The sequence below is a fragment of the Scyliorhinus torazame genome, chromosome 16, assembly GCF_047496885.1.
Source record: "Scyliorhinus torazame isolate Kashiwa2021f chromosome 16, sScyTor2.1, whole genome shotgun sequence".
Taxonomy (NCBI): Eukaryota; Metazoa; Chordata; class Chondrichthyes; order Carcharhiniformes; family Scyliorhinidae; genus Scyliorhinus; species Scyliorhinus torazame.
This window is the reverse complement of record NC_092722.1, coordinates 5,409,074-5,423,088: the sequence shown is the minus strand read 5'-3', so window position 1 is coordinate 5,423,088 and position 14,015 is coordinate 5,409,074. Positions and strand designations below refer to the sequence as shown.

Genomic DNA, 14,015 nt, shown 5'->3' with positions numbered 1-14,015 from the left:
GTGGATGATCCCGAATCAGCTTTAGTAATCTAACCTCTCTGAAGGAATACACAATTGGACTTTTGATTCTAGACTCATGTGAAACAATAATTATTGTATCTGTGGTCTTTGTCCTGGATCTCTTTCTTTCTCTTATCCTGTTTTAAGTGTGCAAATATACCGAGGGTTGCATTGTGTGCATGCCCCCTGATTTTACCCTATCTGGGGTTACTTTTTAAAATAAATGAGTACCCAATTCTTTTTTTTTCCCAATTAAAGGGGAATTTAGCGTGACCAATTCCCCACAACCCAAAGATGGGCAGAGTGTGAGACCCACGCAGACACGGGGAGAATGTGCAAACTCCACATTGACAGTGACCCAGGGCTGGGATCGAACCTGGGTCCTCAATGCCATGAAGCAGCAGTGCTAACCACCGTGCCACCCTGCTCCTCCTATCTGTGGAGGTATAATTGGCGATTGGATCACTCCAAAACTGAGGGGTTAAGAAAAGAATGCCATCACCGAAGGGGGAATTAAACATTTCTAAGAAAATACCTTTCTGTTTACGAACGAGTGGTGAGAAGAGAGATCAGGTCCGTATTAAATTAAACCCCCTCCTGTGTGTAACAATATTAACTATTAATGTGTTTGAACTCTTGTATAAATTCCCAGTTCCTGAAAATGAAATTTCACGAGAACGGTAGGTTTAGGAGTAGGAGTGGACCACCTGGCCCCTTGAGCCCACTCCACCATTTGACAAGACCATGACGGATCAGATTTGTGGCTTCATCGCCACCGTTCCGTCTGTGCCTCATCATAACCTCCCTGTGGATGGAAAATCTAACTCTGCCTTGAATATAGAACATAGAACATAGAATATAGAAAATACAGCAAAGAACAGGCCCTTCGGCCCACGATGTTGTGCCGAACCTTTGTCCTAGATTAATCATAGATTATCATTGAATCTACAGTGCAGAAGGAGGCCATTCGGCCCCCTGAGTCTGCACCAGCTCTTGGAAAGAGCACCCTACCCAAACTCAACACCTCCACCCAACACCAAGGGCAATTTGGACATTAAGGGCAATTTATCATTGGCCAATTCACCTAACCCGCACATCTTTGGACTGTGGGAGGAAACCGGAGCACCCGGAGGAAACCCACGCAGACACGGGGAGGACGTGCAGACTCCGCACAGACAATGACCCAAGCCGAAATCGAACCTGGGACCATGGATCTGTGAAGCAATTGTGCTATCCACAATGCTACCGTGCTGCCCTTAAGAACAATTAAATCTACAGTATATAATTTTCCCGTAATCCATGTACCTATCCAACAGCTGCTTGAAGGTCACTAATGTTTCCGACTCAACTACTTCCACAGGCAGTGCATTCCATGCCCCCACTACTCTCTGGGTAAAGAACCTACCTCTGATATCCCTCCTATATCTTCCACCTTTCACCTTAAATTTATGTCCCCTTGTAATGGTGTGTTCCACCTGGGGAAAAAGTCTCTGACTGTCTACTCTATCTATTCCCCTGATCATCTTATAAACCTCTATCAAGTCGCCCCTCATCCTTCTCCGCTCTAATGAGAAAAGGCCTAGCACCCTCAACCTTTCCTCGTAAGACCTACTCTCCATTCCAGGCAACATCCTGGTAAATCTTCTTTGCACCTTTTCCAGAGCTTCCACATCCTTCCTAAAATGAGGCGACCAGAACTGTACACAGTACTCCAAATGTGGCCTTACCAAAGTTTTGTACAGCTGCATCATCACCTCACGGCTCTTAAATTCAATCCCTCTGTTAATGAACGCGAGCACACCATAGGCCTTCTTCACAGCTCTATCCACTTGAGTGGCAACTTTCAAAGATGTATGAACATAGACCCCAAGGTCTCTCTGCTCCTCCACAATGCCAAGAACTCTACCGTTAACCCTGTATTCCGCATTCATATTTGTCCTTCCAAAATGGACAACCTCACACTTTTCGGGGTTAAACTCCATCTGCCACTTCTCAGCCCAGCTCTGCATCCTATCTATGTCTCTTTGCAGCCGACAACAGCCCTCGTTACTATCCACAACTCCACCAATCTTCGTATCGTCTGCAAATTTACTGACCCACCCTTCAACTCCCTCATATATTTAATGACCCAGCCTCTACCGCTCTGGGGAAGAGAATCCCACCAACTAACAACCTCCTGAGAGACAAAGGACACAATCTAACAGCCTCGCCCGACTCGGGACATCACGCAGCCAGTAAATCTGGCGAGAGGCCTCCTGTGAGATTTACCCGGCTCAGTACGCCTAGCGAGATCTAATGGGATCTTGGGAGGTGCCGTGATCAGGATCCCACCCACTATGGGTGGGGCCGAGATTTGCATATCCAAGTGTGCAGTCAAGCGTCCCGATCTCTTCATGCACTGGTGAGCGGAGCTCGTTAATGCAGGAAATGGGACTAAGTGCAGCCTCGGCAGGGAGTTCTTCGCCAAGGCCCCAAAATAAAGCAGAGTCCCACTTAATAGCGGGATCGTTCTCTGCATTGCCAATGCCAGGAAGCACCCGGCTAAATGCGCTTGACATGGGACTGTTTCATTTCCCTTTGCCCCCAAAGTTTCTCTTTACTTCAGTCTTAAATGGGAGACCCCTAATTTTTAAATGATGCCCCTGGTTCTATATTTCTCCACAAGCAGAAACATCACTCAGAATCCACTTTGTCAAGTCCCCTCAGGATCTTGTATGTTTCAATCAGATCATCTTTTATTCTTCGAAACTCCACTGGGTGTAGGCTCAACCTTTCCTCATTAGATAACCCCTTCATCCCAGGAATCAGCCCAGTAAAGCTTCTCTGAACTGCTTCTAATGCAAATGTATCCTTCAATAAGGAGACCAAAACTATACACACTACTTCAGATATAGTCCCACCAGCACCCTGTACAACTGTGGCATGACACCCCTCCTGTAACTTTCCGGCAGTAAAGTCTTTTCTGCTGTGCTTTTTCCACCTCGATGAATTTTTCTATTTTTCGACCTATTTCCAGCCTAGTTCTCATTGTTATATTTGAGGTGAATTGATGATGTTGGCATTCTCTATGGTTTTGTTATAATGTAGAGAAGTGCATTGCTTCACCTGAACCTGCTGGATTCAAAGCAGTTCTTTTGTAATTTTTTTGTGCCAACCTCCAGTGGAATGTTGCTGATGCAGATCGAGATTCCCAATGTAGTTGAGGCCAAAACATTGTATGGTTTCAAGAAGCAGTTAGATATAGCACCTGGGGTGAAGTGGATCAAAGGATATGAGGGGAAAGCGGGATTAGGCTATTGAGTTGGGTGATAAGCCATGATCATAATGAATGGCGGAGCAGGCTTGAAGGGCCAAATGGCCTCCTGCACCTATTTTCTATGTCTGTATGATGTGGGCGGCACAGTAGCACAGTGGTTAGCACTGTTGCTTCACAGCACCAGGGTCCCAGGTTCGATTCCCGGCTTGGGTCACTGTCTGTGCGGAGTCTGCACGTTCTCCCCGTGTCTGCGTGGGTTTCCTCCGGGTGCTCCGGTTTCCTCCCACCAGTCCCAAAAGATGTGCTGTTAGGTGAATTGGACATTCTGAATTCTCCCTCGGTGTACCCGAACAGGTGCCGGAGTGTGGAGACTAAGGGATTTTCACAGTAACTTCATTGCAGTGTCAATGTAAGCCTACTTGTGACACTAATAAAGATTACTATGATTTTTATTATGGACTTAAATATCACCAGATGGAAGTTCTGAGAAGCTTCACAGTGTAATAATTTCATTCTTTGTGCCTTATTCTATCTGTCATGCAAACAATCGGGTATTGCAAAAGGTTTTCACTGCTGAATGCCACAAATTCTCGGCTGACACTCCAATGCAGTACTGAGGGAGATGGGCCTGCGCAGCTAAATGGCTTGCTCCTCTTCCTATATTCCTAAGTGCTGTCAATGTCTTTCAGATAAGATGTTAAATTGAAACATCAACTGACACCTTGGGTGCGTGTAACAGACCTTGTGCAGTTATTTTAAAGAAGAACCTATCACCTGTGTCCTCACCAATGTTTATCCTTCAAACGGCACAAAAAGCAGGTTAGCTGCTCCTTATCACATTACTGTCTGTGGGAGCTTGTTGTGGGCAAATTGACTACTCTGTTTCCTACATTACAGCAGTGACTGCACTTCAAAACGAGGAACATAGGACTTGGGAACAGGAGGATCCAGTTCTTTGACCCTGCTTTGCCATTTAGTAAGATTGTAGTTGATCTAGTTGTGGTCTCTTTGGTGTCTGTCCCTCACAACCCTTGACTCTGTTGTCTATCAAAAGTCTGTCTATCTCAGCGTGAATGAATTCAGTGACTTCATTGGCTGTGTCATGCTTTGGGATGTTGTGAAAAGCGCTACATCAATGGACGTTCTTTTGTCTTTAATATAGTCCAATAGGAATTGTGATGTCAATTTTTAATTTTCATTCTTGTGAAAGGCGGCTGTATTTAATTTATATCTGTTCACTAGGGCAGCACGGTGGTGCAGTGGTTAGCACTGCTGCCTCACGGCGACGAAGTCCCAGGTTCGATCCTAGCCCTGGGTCACTGTCCGTGTGGAGTTTGCACATTCTCTCCGTGTTTGCGTGGGTTTCGCCCCCACAACCCAAAGATGTGCAGGGTAGGTGGATTGGCGACACTAAATTGCCCCTTAATTGGTAAAAATGAATTGGGTACTCTAAATTTTAAATAAATAAATATGTTTACTGAAAATGTCTTAATGAGAACTTATTTCTGCCAAACAAAGCTTTCCTTCTGTCTCGCCATCTAAAAATGCCATTCTCAGTTTGCACAATGATTTTCCTAAGAACTAATTTGTCAAGTCAACCTTTAAAATAGACCTGCACCAGGTGATTGTATAATGGTCCATTATCTCTTTACAGTTGAATGGTTTATGTTGGGGCATTAGGGGCTCTTTGCAAAGACTTCCTGAAGGTTTTGTTCGCTGAAATTTGTTTTGAATAAAGGTAATTACTATTCCTTTGAGATCATCATGATGCTTTTTTGTTTGCCAATTTTCTGCCTCCTCTCCTGAACACAGGCTGTTCGACTGCAGGACATATCACAGTAAAGCTCAGTCCTGTCCTCTACTGGTGGTCAATTCAAGAATTTAAGACAATGGCTGGCTTACACTGACCAAAGGTGCTGAGGCAAATTGTGTTGTGAATTTAGCGCAGACCAGGAGTGGTCCCTGACTCAGCTGCTGATTGGATAAACTCAGTGAACCATGAGGGAGCCCCATATTACTAGGAAAACTACATGTTTGAAAATATAGTGCTTGCATCCAATAATCTGGTAATCTGTACGTTGTACAACCATAATGGGCAACCTAATGTGTTGTTTTGGGGTGGGTGGGATGGGGACGGAGGGGAGGAAAATCAGATCAGATTGGCACCATCCTGGTATTCTACCCTACCTGATTACACACCGCTCTGAAATCGGTGCAGAGTAATATCTGTTAGTACATAAAACCAAGGGGCTACCTGTGAATAGTTTATACTGTGATCTAATATTCGAATATATAGATGTGAGATCCACAAGCTGCAGACTAGGAAATTGATTTCTATTTAGTTTCATTATTTTTAATTGCAGATGATTAATTTCGACAGCGTTAATTAGCATTCTGTCTCAATGTGATCAGTTTTTCAATATAAAAGCTTATTTATTTTGCTATCTAGTGTATGCAAATAATATCTGCAAACAGTGAAAATGGTTGAAGAGTTTCATTGGTGTTTTTCGATCAACACTCTGAGTATGAAGACCTTAATGTCATTGATAGGAATTGCCTGTACAGTTGTATCTGGAAGCTCATCATCCACTATATTGGGTAAGGAAATAATATATGCCCTTTAACCAAATCTGAAATGGGCATTAGGACATTTGCATTGGCAAGTAAAGCACTGTGGCTTCACAGCGCCAGGGTCCCAGGTTCGATTCCCTACTGGGTCACTGTCTGTGCGGAGTCTGCACGTTCTCCCCGTGTCTGGGCAGCACGATAGCATTGTGGATAGCACAATTGCTTCACAGCTCCAGGGTCCCAGGTTCGATTCCGGCTTGGGTCACTGTCTGTGCGGAGTCTGCACATCCTCCCCGTGTGTGCGTGGGTTTCCTCCGGGTGCTCCGATTTCCTCCCACAGTCCAAAGATGTGCAGGTTAGGTGGATTGGCCATGATAAATTGCCCTTAGTTAGTGTCCAAAATTGCCCTTAGTGTTGGGTGGGGTTGCTGGGTTATGGGGATACGGTAGAGGTGTTGACCTTGGGTAGGGTGCTCTTTCCAAGAGCCGGTGCGGACTCGATGGGCCGAATGGCCTCCTTCTGCACTGTAAATTCTATGATGAGTCTGCGTGGGTTTCCTCCGGGTGCTCCGGTTTCCTCCCACAGTCCAAAGACGTGCAGGTTAGGTGGATTGGCCATGATAAATTGCCCTTAGTGACCAAAAAGGTTAGGAGGGGGTTATTGGGTTACGGGGATAGGGTGGAAGTGAGGGCTTAAGTGGGTCGATGCAGACTCGATGGGCCAAATGGTCTCCTTCTGCACTGTATGTTCTAAAGGGCCGAATGCCTGTTGGCAGCTACCTGTCTTGCAAGACTGATCTTGCCTTGGCTGGCTACACTTGAACAAGTACAGGCATCACCTGCTAGGCTCAACCAAGAAGATAAATAATTTACCTGAATGTGGAACTGGGCGAGGTAGTGCTTCTCTCCCACCCATCACTTCCACTGCCATCCTCATGATTGTCGACCTTGATCACTGGCTCTGGATCCAAGCTGTGGGATCATTCCTCACTGAGTGAGCTGACCTTGCACTCTGCATTGCCAGCTGGCCTCATGCCAAGATATCTGCGGAGATTAAAGCCTCGTTGTTCAGGCACCAGGAAAGCATCCATGAACCCCAGCATTTCTGGGTCAATAACTGTGAACTAAATTATGAAATAACATTATATACATGGCTTTACTCTAGTTACCTATATATACATAATTCATGAAGTTAGTTACACTGCTGATCAGGTTTTCTGGTAGCATTTCCCTCGGGTGAATATACAGTGAGTTTCTACTTTTGTAAATGGGTAACGTAATTAAGTGTTAGAGAATTGCACGAAATCGGTACTAATAATATTTTGGAGTGTTTGAATGGTTAGGTTCAGTAATACAAAATTAAATGTTTGGAATCCAGAAACGTAGTTGAGTAGTGAAACGATGGCTTCCTGTTTAATATCCTATTTGACCACTTCTCAGCCTTTTGGCTAAGGTCAAGTGTCAGATCAAGCCCAAGAAGAGGTGCAATGCCATTTCTTGTCAGCTGGGATCCCATCAATTGGCTTCAACTTGAATTTTAATTGGCTTTTGGAGCAAAGCATGAGATGGATGAAGGGTTTGCCCTGTCCACTCTGCATAATGCTCTGTAACTTTAAGGATGGGATTTAAAAAAATGTTTTAAATCCTATTTGATTCAAGCCCGTATAGTGGGGGTGAGCTTAGATTTTTGTGCCGTTACACAGTCTGTTACATGCAGTGTTGCCTACTTGAACTTGCTGAACTCTCTGACTCCTGGCCTATTGTATAGCCTGCCGTTTCCCTTGATCTATGTTTGAGTTTGGACTGGGACTAGTTTATATCCGAGCTCACAGTGGAAACATGCACATTCTCGGTAAAATGTTGGCATGGCATAAATATTTTAATAAACCGTATGACCTCTAGATTTCTGGTTCATGTTTCCACAATGACTTGCTCGTGTCAGACAAAGGCAGATGAGGTTGTAATGCCGTTCTGGGCTCTACTGTTAACCTGACTGCAAACCTATCATAAGACTTATGTTAATACCATCATAGGCAGCAACACTTATGTCCTTCCCTGTCCTCTGCATGCTTGCACCTGTTGAGCTTTGCCTCAGATTACCATTGAGTTAGGGCAGCAAGTGCACCTAAAAGTGACTTTTGAGCTATTTTAAACAAGTGGCCAGTTTAATCACGTAATCTCTTTGCTGTACAAAGTGTAAAAAAAAAAGCAGCAGACCAGCTAACTAAATTAAACATAGTGCTCCTTTTCAAGGGTCCTCATAACAATGAGTTGCAGCTGTGCAATGTCTTGTGTAATGTAGTAACATTATACCATTATTTGTTGAAAGCATGTTTTGGGAACACTGGTGTGAAACTTGATTGCTGATATGCGAGCTCTTCATGTCCAGCTGTATCTTCAGGCGGCATGTTTTCGTACCACTTTGTGCCAGCGCTGCCTTATTATTAGCATAAAACTGTAAGTCTGAATTGCATTTGGAAAAGATCAGTCTCAAACCTGTTGTCCAGGAGCAAGCATTACCTGCCATTCATCACATAGACGCATGTTTAGCATCAGGAGTTTCTATTGCTTCGTGCGGGCCTGGCGTAAGGCCTTGCGCCCTGATCAATGTGGCTTGGAGTGGCCTCCGCCATTTACCAACTCTTTCCCCCCCCCCCTCTTGCTGCCAACCCCCCAGTTTGCAGCCTCTGCCACTCCCTGACCCGCTCCCTTGCTGTCTTTTTTCTGATTCACAGCCTCTGCTGTCTCTTGGCCTTCTCTCTTTCACTGCTTCTCTAGCTTGCAGCTAACGTCCTGCAAGGTGAAGCAGTTATTTGTGCCTCTCGTTGTTATGTGTAAAAGTTAATTTTTACGCGACGTGGGTGTTACTGGCTGGACCAGCATTTGTTACCCATCCCTAATTGTCCATGAGAAGGTGGTGGTGAGCTGCCTTCTTGAACTGCTGCAGTCCCTGAGGTGTAAGTACTCCCACAATGCTATTAGGGAGGGAGTTCCAGGATTTAATAATAATCTTTTATTGTCACAAGTAGGCTTACATTACAATGAAGTTAGATATTTTTACTATTATTACTATTTCCAAGTCGGGGTGGTGAGTGATTTGGAGGGGAACCTCCAGGTGGTGGGGTTCCCAGGTATCTGCTGCTCTTGTCCTTCTAGATGGTAGTGGTAGTGGTTGTGGGTTTGGAAGGTGCTGCCTAAGGAACCTTGGTGAGTTTCTGCAGTGCATCTTGAAGATGGTACACACAGCTGCTACTAGCGTCGGTGGTCGAGGGAGTGATTGTTTGTGGAAGGGGTGCCAGTCAAGCGGGCTGCTTTGTCCTGGATGGTGTTGAGCGTCCTGAGTGTTGGAGCTGCACTCCCCAGGCAAGTGGGGAGTATTCAATCACACTCCTGGCTTGTGCCTTGTAGTTGGTGGACAGGCTTTGGGGAGTCAGGAATTGAGTTACTCGCTACAGGATTCCGAGCCTCTGACCTGTTCTTGTAGCCACAGTATTTGTATGGCTAGTCCTGTTCCGTTTCTGTTCAATGGTAAGCCCCCCCAGGATGTTGATAGTCGGGGATTCAGTGATGGTAATGCCATCAAGTGTCGAGGGACGCTGGCTTGATTCTTCTCTCTTGTTGGAAATGGCCACTACCTGGCACTTATACAATTGACAATGGTTTCATGGTCTTCATTAGACTTTTAATTCCAGATATTTATTGGCCGGATTTGAACCCTAGAGTATTACCCTGGGTCTCTGGATCACCAGCTCAGCGACATTGTCACTACGCCACTGCCTCTCCTATCATTCGTACATTCTGGAGAGGGAAGCAGCGAGCTGAGAGATGGTGCAGTGTTCAGGACACTGAAGTTAAACTTTTCCATCGAGATGGTATTTAATACTGATAATAGAGGGGCACTTGATCTTTGAGGTTAATAGCCACTTGGGTAGATATAAACAGTATGGGGGATTGATCCCAGTCTGGATTTTGAAGATGTCTGCGTCAGGTCTCTCACTCGAGACAGTTGTAGTCATATAATCTTGCAGCAATTGCAGGATTGTGATGTTTTTGCACCTGCAAATCTTTGGAGCACAATCCACAGAACTTCGTAATTTACTGAGTCAAATTCTTTAGTCGGGCCGGTGAATCCATGACGAGATCCTGGTGGTAAACTCAACATTTTTCTTAAATTTGTTGGTCAACAATGTCCATACTGTAGGTAAGAAAATAAACAAAAACAGAATAAAGAGAAAAAAGGCAATGAGGGTGGGTGTGCCGCTGACCGAAAGCGAAAGAGAGAAACCAAAACATAAAGAAAAGCAAACAAAATGGGGTTACAAAATTATTGAACTCTGTCCTGTGTCCAGAAGGCTGTAAGGTACATAATCAAAAGTTCCTCAATTTTACTTTGAGCTTCACTGGAGCAGTGCAGCAGGCCAAGGACACAGATGACAGTGCGAAAGCAAGTTGGAGAATCAAAATGATCGGCCACTGGAAACCCAGGGTCATGTTTGCAGACTGAACGGCAGTGTTCTACAAAGTGACCACCCATTCTGCATTGGATCTCCACGATGTAGCGGCTTTTCACAGTAACGTCATTGAAGCCTACTTGTGACAATTAGCGATTATTATTATTATTATTATTATTATTATTATTATTATTATTATTATTATTATTATTATTATTATGTAGACTGTGTTGTAAGCAGTGAATACAATGGTTGAAATTGAAAGAAATGAATGTAAATCATTGCTTCACCTGGAAGTTGTGTTTGGGCGTTTGGATAGTGTGGAGTCAGAAGGGAAAAGCGCAGCTGTTGCATCTCCTGCGCTTGCTGGAGGGGTGCTGTGGGAGCAGGATGTTGGCCGTATAAAACTAACTTTTTTGTTTAATCTCTCCTGTCTTCCACCCTATCACAGACCATCTTGTCGCACCCATTCTTTGCTCGAGACCTATCACATCTCTAACACATGTCGGTTCTGATGAAAGGTCATTGACCTGAAACATTAACTCCATTTCTCTCTCTAAAGATGCTCCTGACCGGCTGAGTGTCTCAGAATTTTCTATTTTTATTTCGGACTTCCAGCATCTGTTTATCGATCAAATTAACATGCCTTACTTTCACAGCATTACCCTTTGACTTCAATGAAGTGGATCTGCGACAGTGTTAACAGGGCAAGGATTTTAATATATTATGTGGATAGCTTTTCAGAAGATGTTTGATAAGGTACCACATAAAGATTGAAATTTTTCTGCTCTGATTCTAGGTGTGCGTCACCCCAACATAATCTGTGATTGCTGCAAGAAGCATGGGATCATGGGAATGCGATGGAAATGCCAAGTGTGTTTTGACTACGATCTATGTACACAGTGCTACATGATCAACAAGCATGATCTTACTCACTCGTTTGAACGCTACGAGACTGCACATTCACAAGCGTATGTAACTGCTTTGTCTCATTCCCACTCTATCAGAATTACAGTAGTCATGAATACAATTCTATTATTCTTTCATGGTATGTGGGCATCGCTGGGAAGGCCAGCATTTGTAGCCCATCCCTAATTAGCCTTGAGAAGGCGGTGGTGGCTACAGCCAGATAATACATTCTCTCTAATGTTCACCGTTGCTTATGTTGTGCACAGATATTACCAGTAACATGCAGGGGGACTGGTAACCAGAAACTGGTTGTTTTCTTGTTTCCTAGCACATGTTGTATTTGAGGAGGGATCAGATATTTCTTACTTTCGATACTGTGCACTGTATTGGCCACATTCCTGGAGAAGCAAATTAAAAAACTTTTATGTACTTTGCCTGGTGTGACACTGAGACATATTGGCCAGGGAGGGCTCTGATTCATTCTTTGATCAATGTCTGGGTCTAGGAGGATTTCCCATTCCTGATCCCTATCATGTTGGAAAGCATATCAAAGGCAGGATCAGGCTCAATATTAATCCCCCAGCATGATCAAATGGTCTGCTGTTGGGGGTATCTATAGACTTGCAGATGAAGTGTTGCGGCTAGTTGAGGTTTTGGAGGGTAATGATGTATATGGAACCATAACCCAGATCATGGAGATGGAAGGAAAGAAGAAACACATTTTGTTCATTTACCTTTACCAGTAACAATCCATACATTTAAGAATAGTAGCTACCTGGCAATAATCTTAAGCCTTTGTTCCAATTAAGTAAAGCTTGTCACTGTCATCTGAGACCTCAAAGCCGGGGTCATTCTGCTGTAATAGTCTGTGACTCATGCAGCCTGAGCTTTTTGGTTATTGTCCCATCCTGATTGAAGAATTATTTACCTCCATCTCTTCCCCATCCAACCCTAGACGAGTTCAACTCTTTCCTTTCTCTAATGCCTGCTGATATTGTTGATGGCTGAATGTTGCACCTTTTACTTTAAAAAACGTTGACCTGTTCTAAAACTGTCACCTAATTGCTAATCTGCTTTTCCTTTCCAAGGCACTTGAATACTTTGTTGGCATCAGCCTCCATTCTCAATTCTCTGTCAATTCCCTGTTTGAATCCCTTCAATTAGATCACTGCACAGAGTCATGCACAGGCCTTCCTTGTGACCCCTCTGCGGTGTTTAATATGGTAGACCACTACACCCCTTCCACTGTAGTCCGCACCGTGTTGTCCCAAACCCATGTGTTGCTGCAGCCAACGTGTCTCTAGGAATAGCTTGTCTTTCCATTTTTGCGCAGTCACATCCAGAGTATCCATTCCATTTTTTTGTTTACATGTTACATCTCGCTATCTGTAGTTTCCATAGCTATGCTTTCAAAAAGGTGAGTTATAGGCTAGTGAATGTAAGACAACTTAACCTCTTTTTAGTCTATTTTCTAAATTCCAGAAATATCTTTTAAAAATCCTACTGATACATCTGATTGTAATCGTTTAAAAGCGCATTGAATCAAGAATGATTGGTTAATTCTAGGGCGCCCGTGAAGCATTAAATGATGGAACTTAATGTGAACATCCTAAATGACTGTCGTTCTTGTGTATCGGCCTTAACGATCAGATATACAAGGATTATAGTGCAGAAGAATTAAACTTGTAATGTCTGAAAGCTAAATGAAAAGCCTAGATGCTTTAATTCCAGGGGGTTAATGCAATCCAGATAAGAGTCATCAGCTTTGACAATTTAACATTTGTTCCAAATGATATGCAGCCAAGTTTTTTGAATCTAAGAAAATTTCACCATAATGTTGGCATTGCTTTTGGAATTATATTTTGTGCAGTAACTTTGCTAATTAAGCCTGTAAATCAGAAATACTGGTGGCAAAGCAGGGGTTGCAGCTTGCTTAGCAACCAACCTTTATAATTAAAAATTAAATCTTTATTGAAGGAGGAATACTGCATAAGGAGCAAAGATCACTTGAAAGATTTACACTTTCTAAGGGGCTAATAGCTTCATCTGTGAACCTAAATGCTAACTTTCATTAGGTCTTTTTATTGATAAGGAGGTGTTTTGAGAACGGAACGTTTATTATGGTGCAGTAAACAGCCAGGCAGAACCATGATGTTCCAGGCCTGGTTCTGTTTCTGGTTAATGCCGAGTTAACAAACCTAAATGGGGCAGCATTTGGATGTTACACTTGACATTGGTACCCTTGGCATAGCAAGAGCTCCTGTCCTGATGGTTATTCGGTGACTTCCCTGCTGGAAAGTACATGTATGGAAATCTGGTAAGAACAAGATCAGGGTCCAAGAGATAAAATGGCTACAGCACAGAAGGAAGCGATTTGGCCTGTTTTGTCTGCACATTTCACAGTTTTAAAGTCTTGCTATGAAAGCTTATACGTGAATAGTAATCCAGTAACAGTCAAAGCATTCAGGCAAGGAAAGGATAAATTAAGCAAGTTTGGGAAAAATAGATCCTACATATAGTGAAGGAGTTCCATACTATTCATTTTTAAAGGAATAAAATTAAGGATCCTTTGAATAATTGATATGCAGTATTGTAATGAAACATTGAGGATATCGATCTTCGTACTTCCAATGCATGTCATAATACAATACTGGTAAAGTCTCCATTTTAATCATAGAATTTACAGTACAGAAGGAGGCCATTCGGCCCATCGAGTCTGCACCAGCCCTTGGAAAGAGCACCCTACTTAAGTTCACACCTCCACCCTATCCCCATTACCCAGTAACCCCACCTAACTTTTTTTGGACACGAAGGGCAGTTTTGCACGGCCAA

The 14,015-nt window shown here is 43.6% G+C and overlaps 1 protein-coding gene across 4 annotated transcripts in view; it reads left to right on the top strand.

The window, feature by feature from the left end:
* The window catches only part of mib2 (MIB E3 ubiquitin protein ligase 2), a 298,873-nt gene that overhangs the window by 115,804 nt on the left and 169,054 nt on the right, over positions 1-14,015 (top strand). For all 4 annotated transcript variants that reach the window (XM_072477842.1, XM_072477843.1, XM_072477841.1 and 1 more), the window contains exon 3: positions 11,074-11,245. In XM_072477842.1, the coding sequence (XP_072333943.1) occupies positions 11,074-11,245 (172 nt within the window). The remainder of the gene's footprint in view (positions 1-11,073; positions 11,246-14,015) is intronic.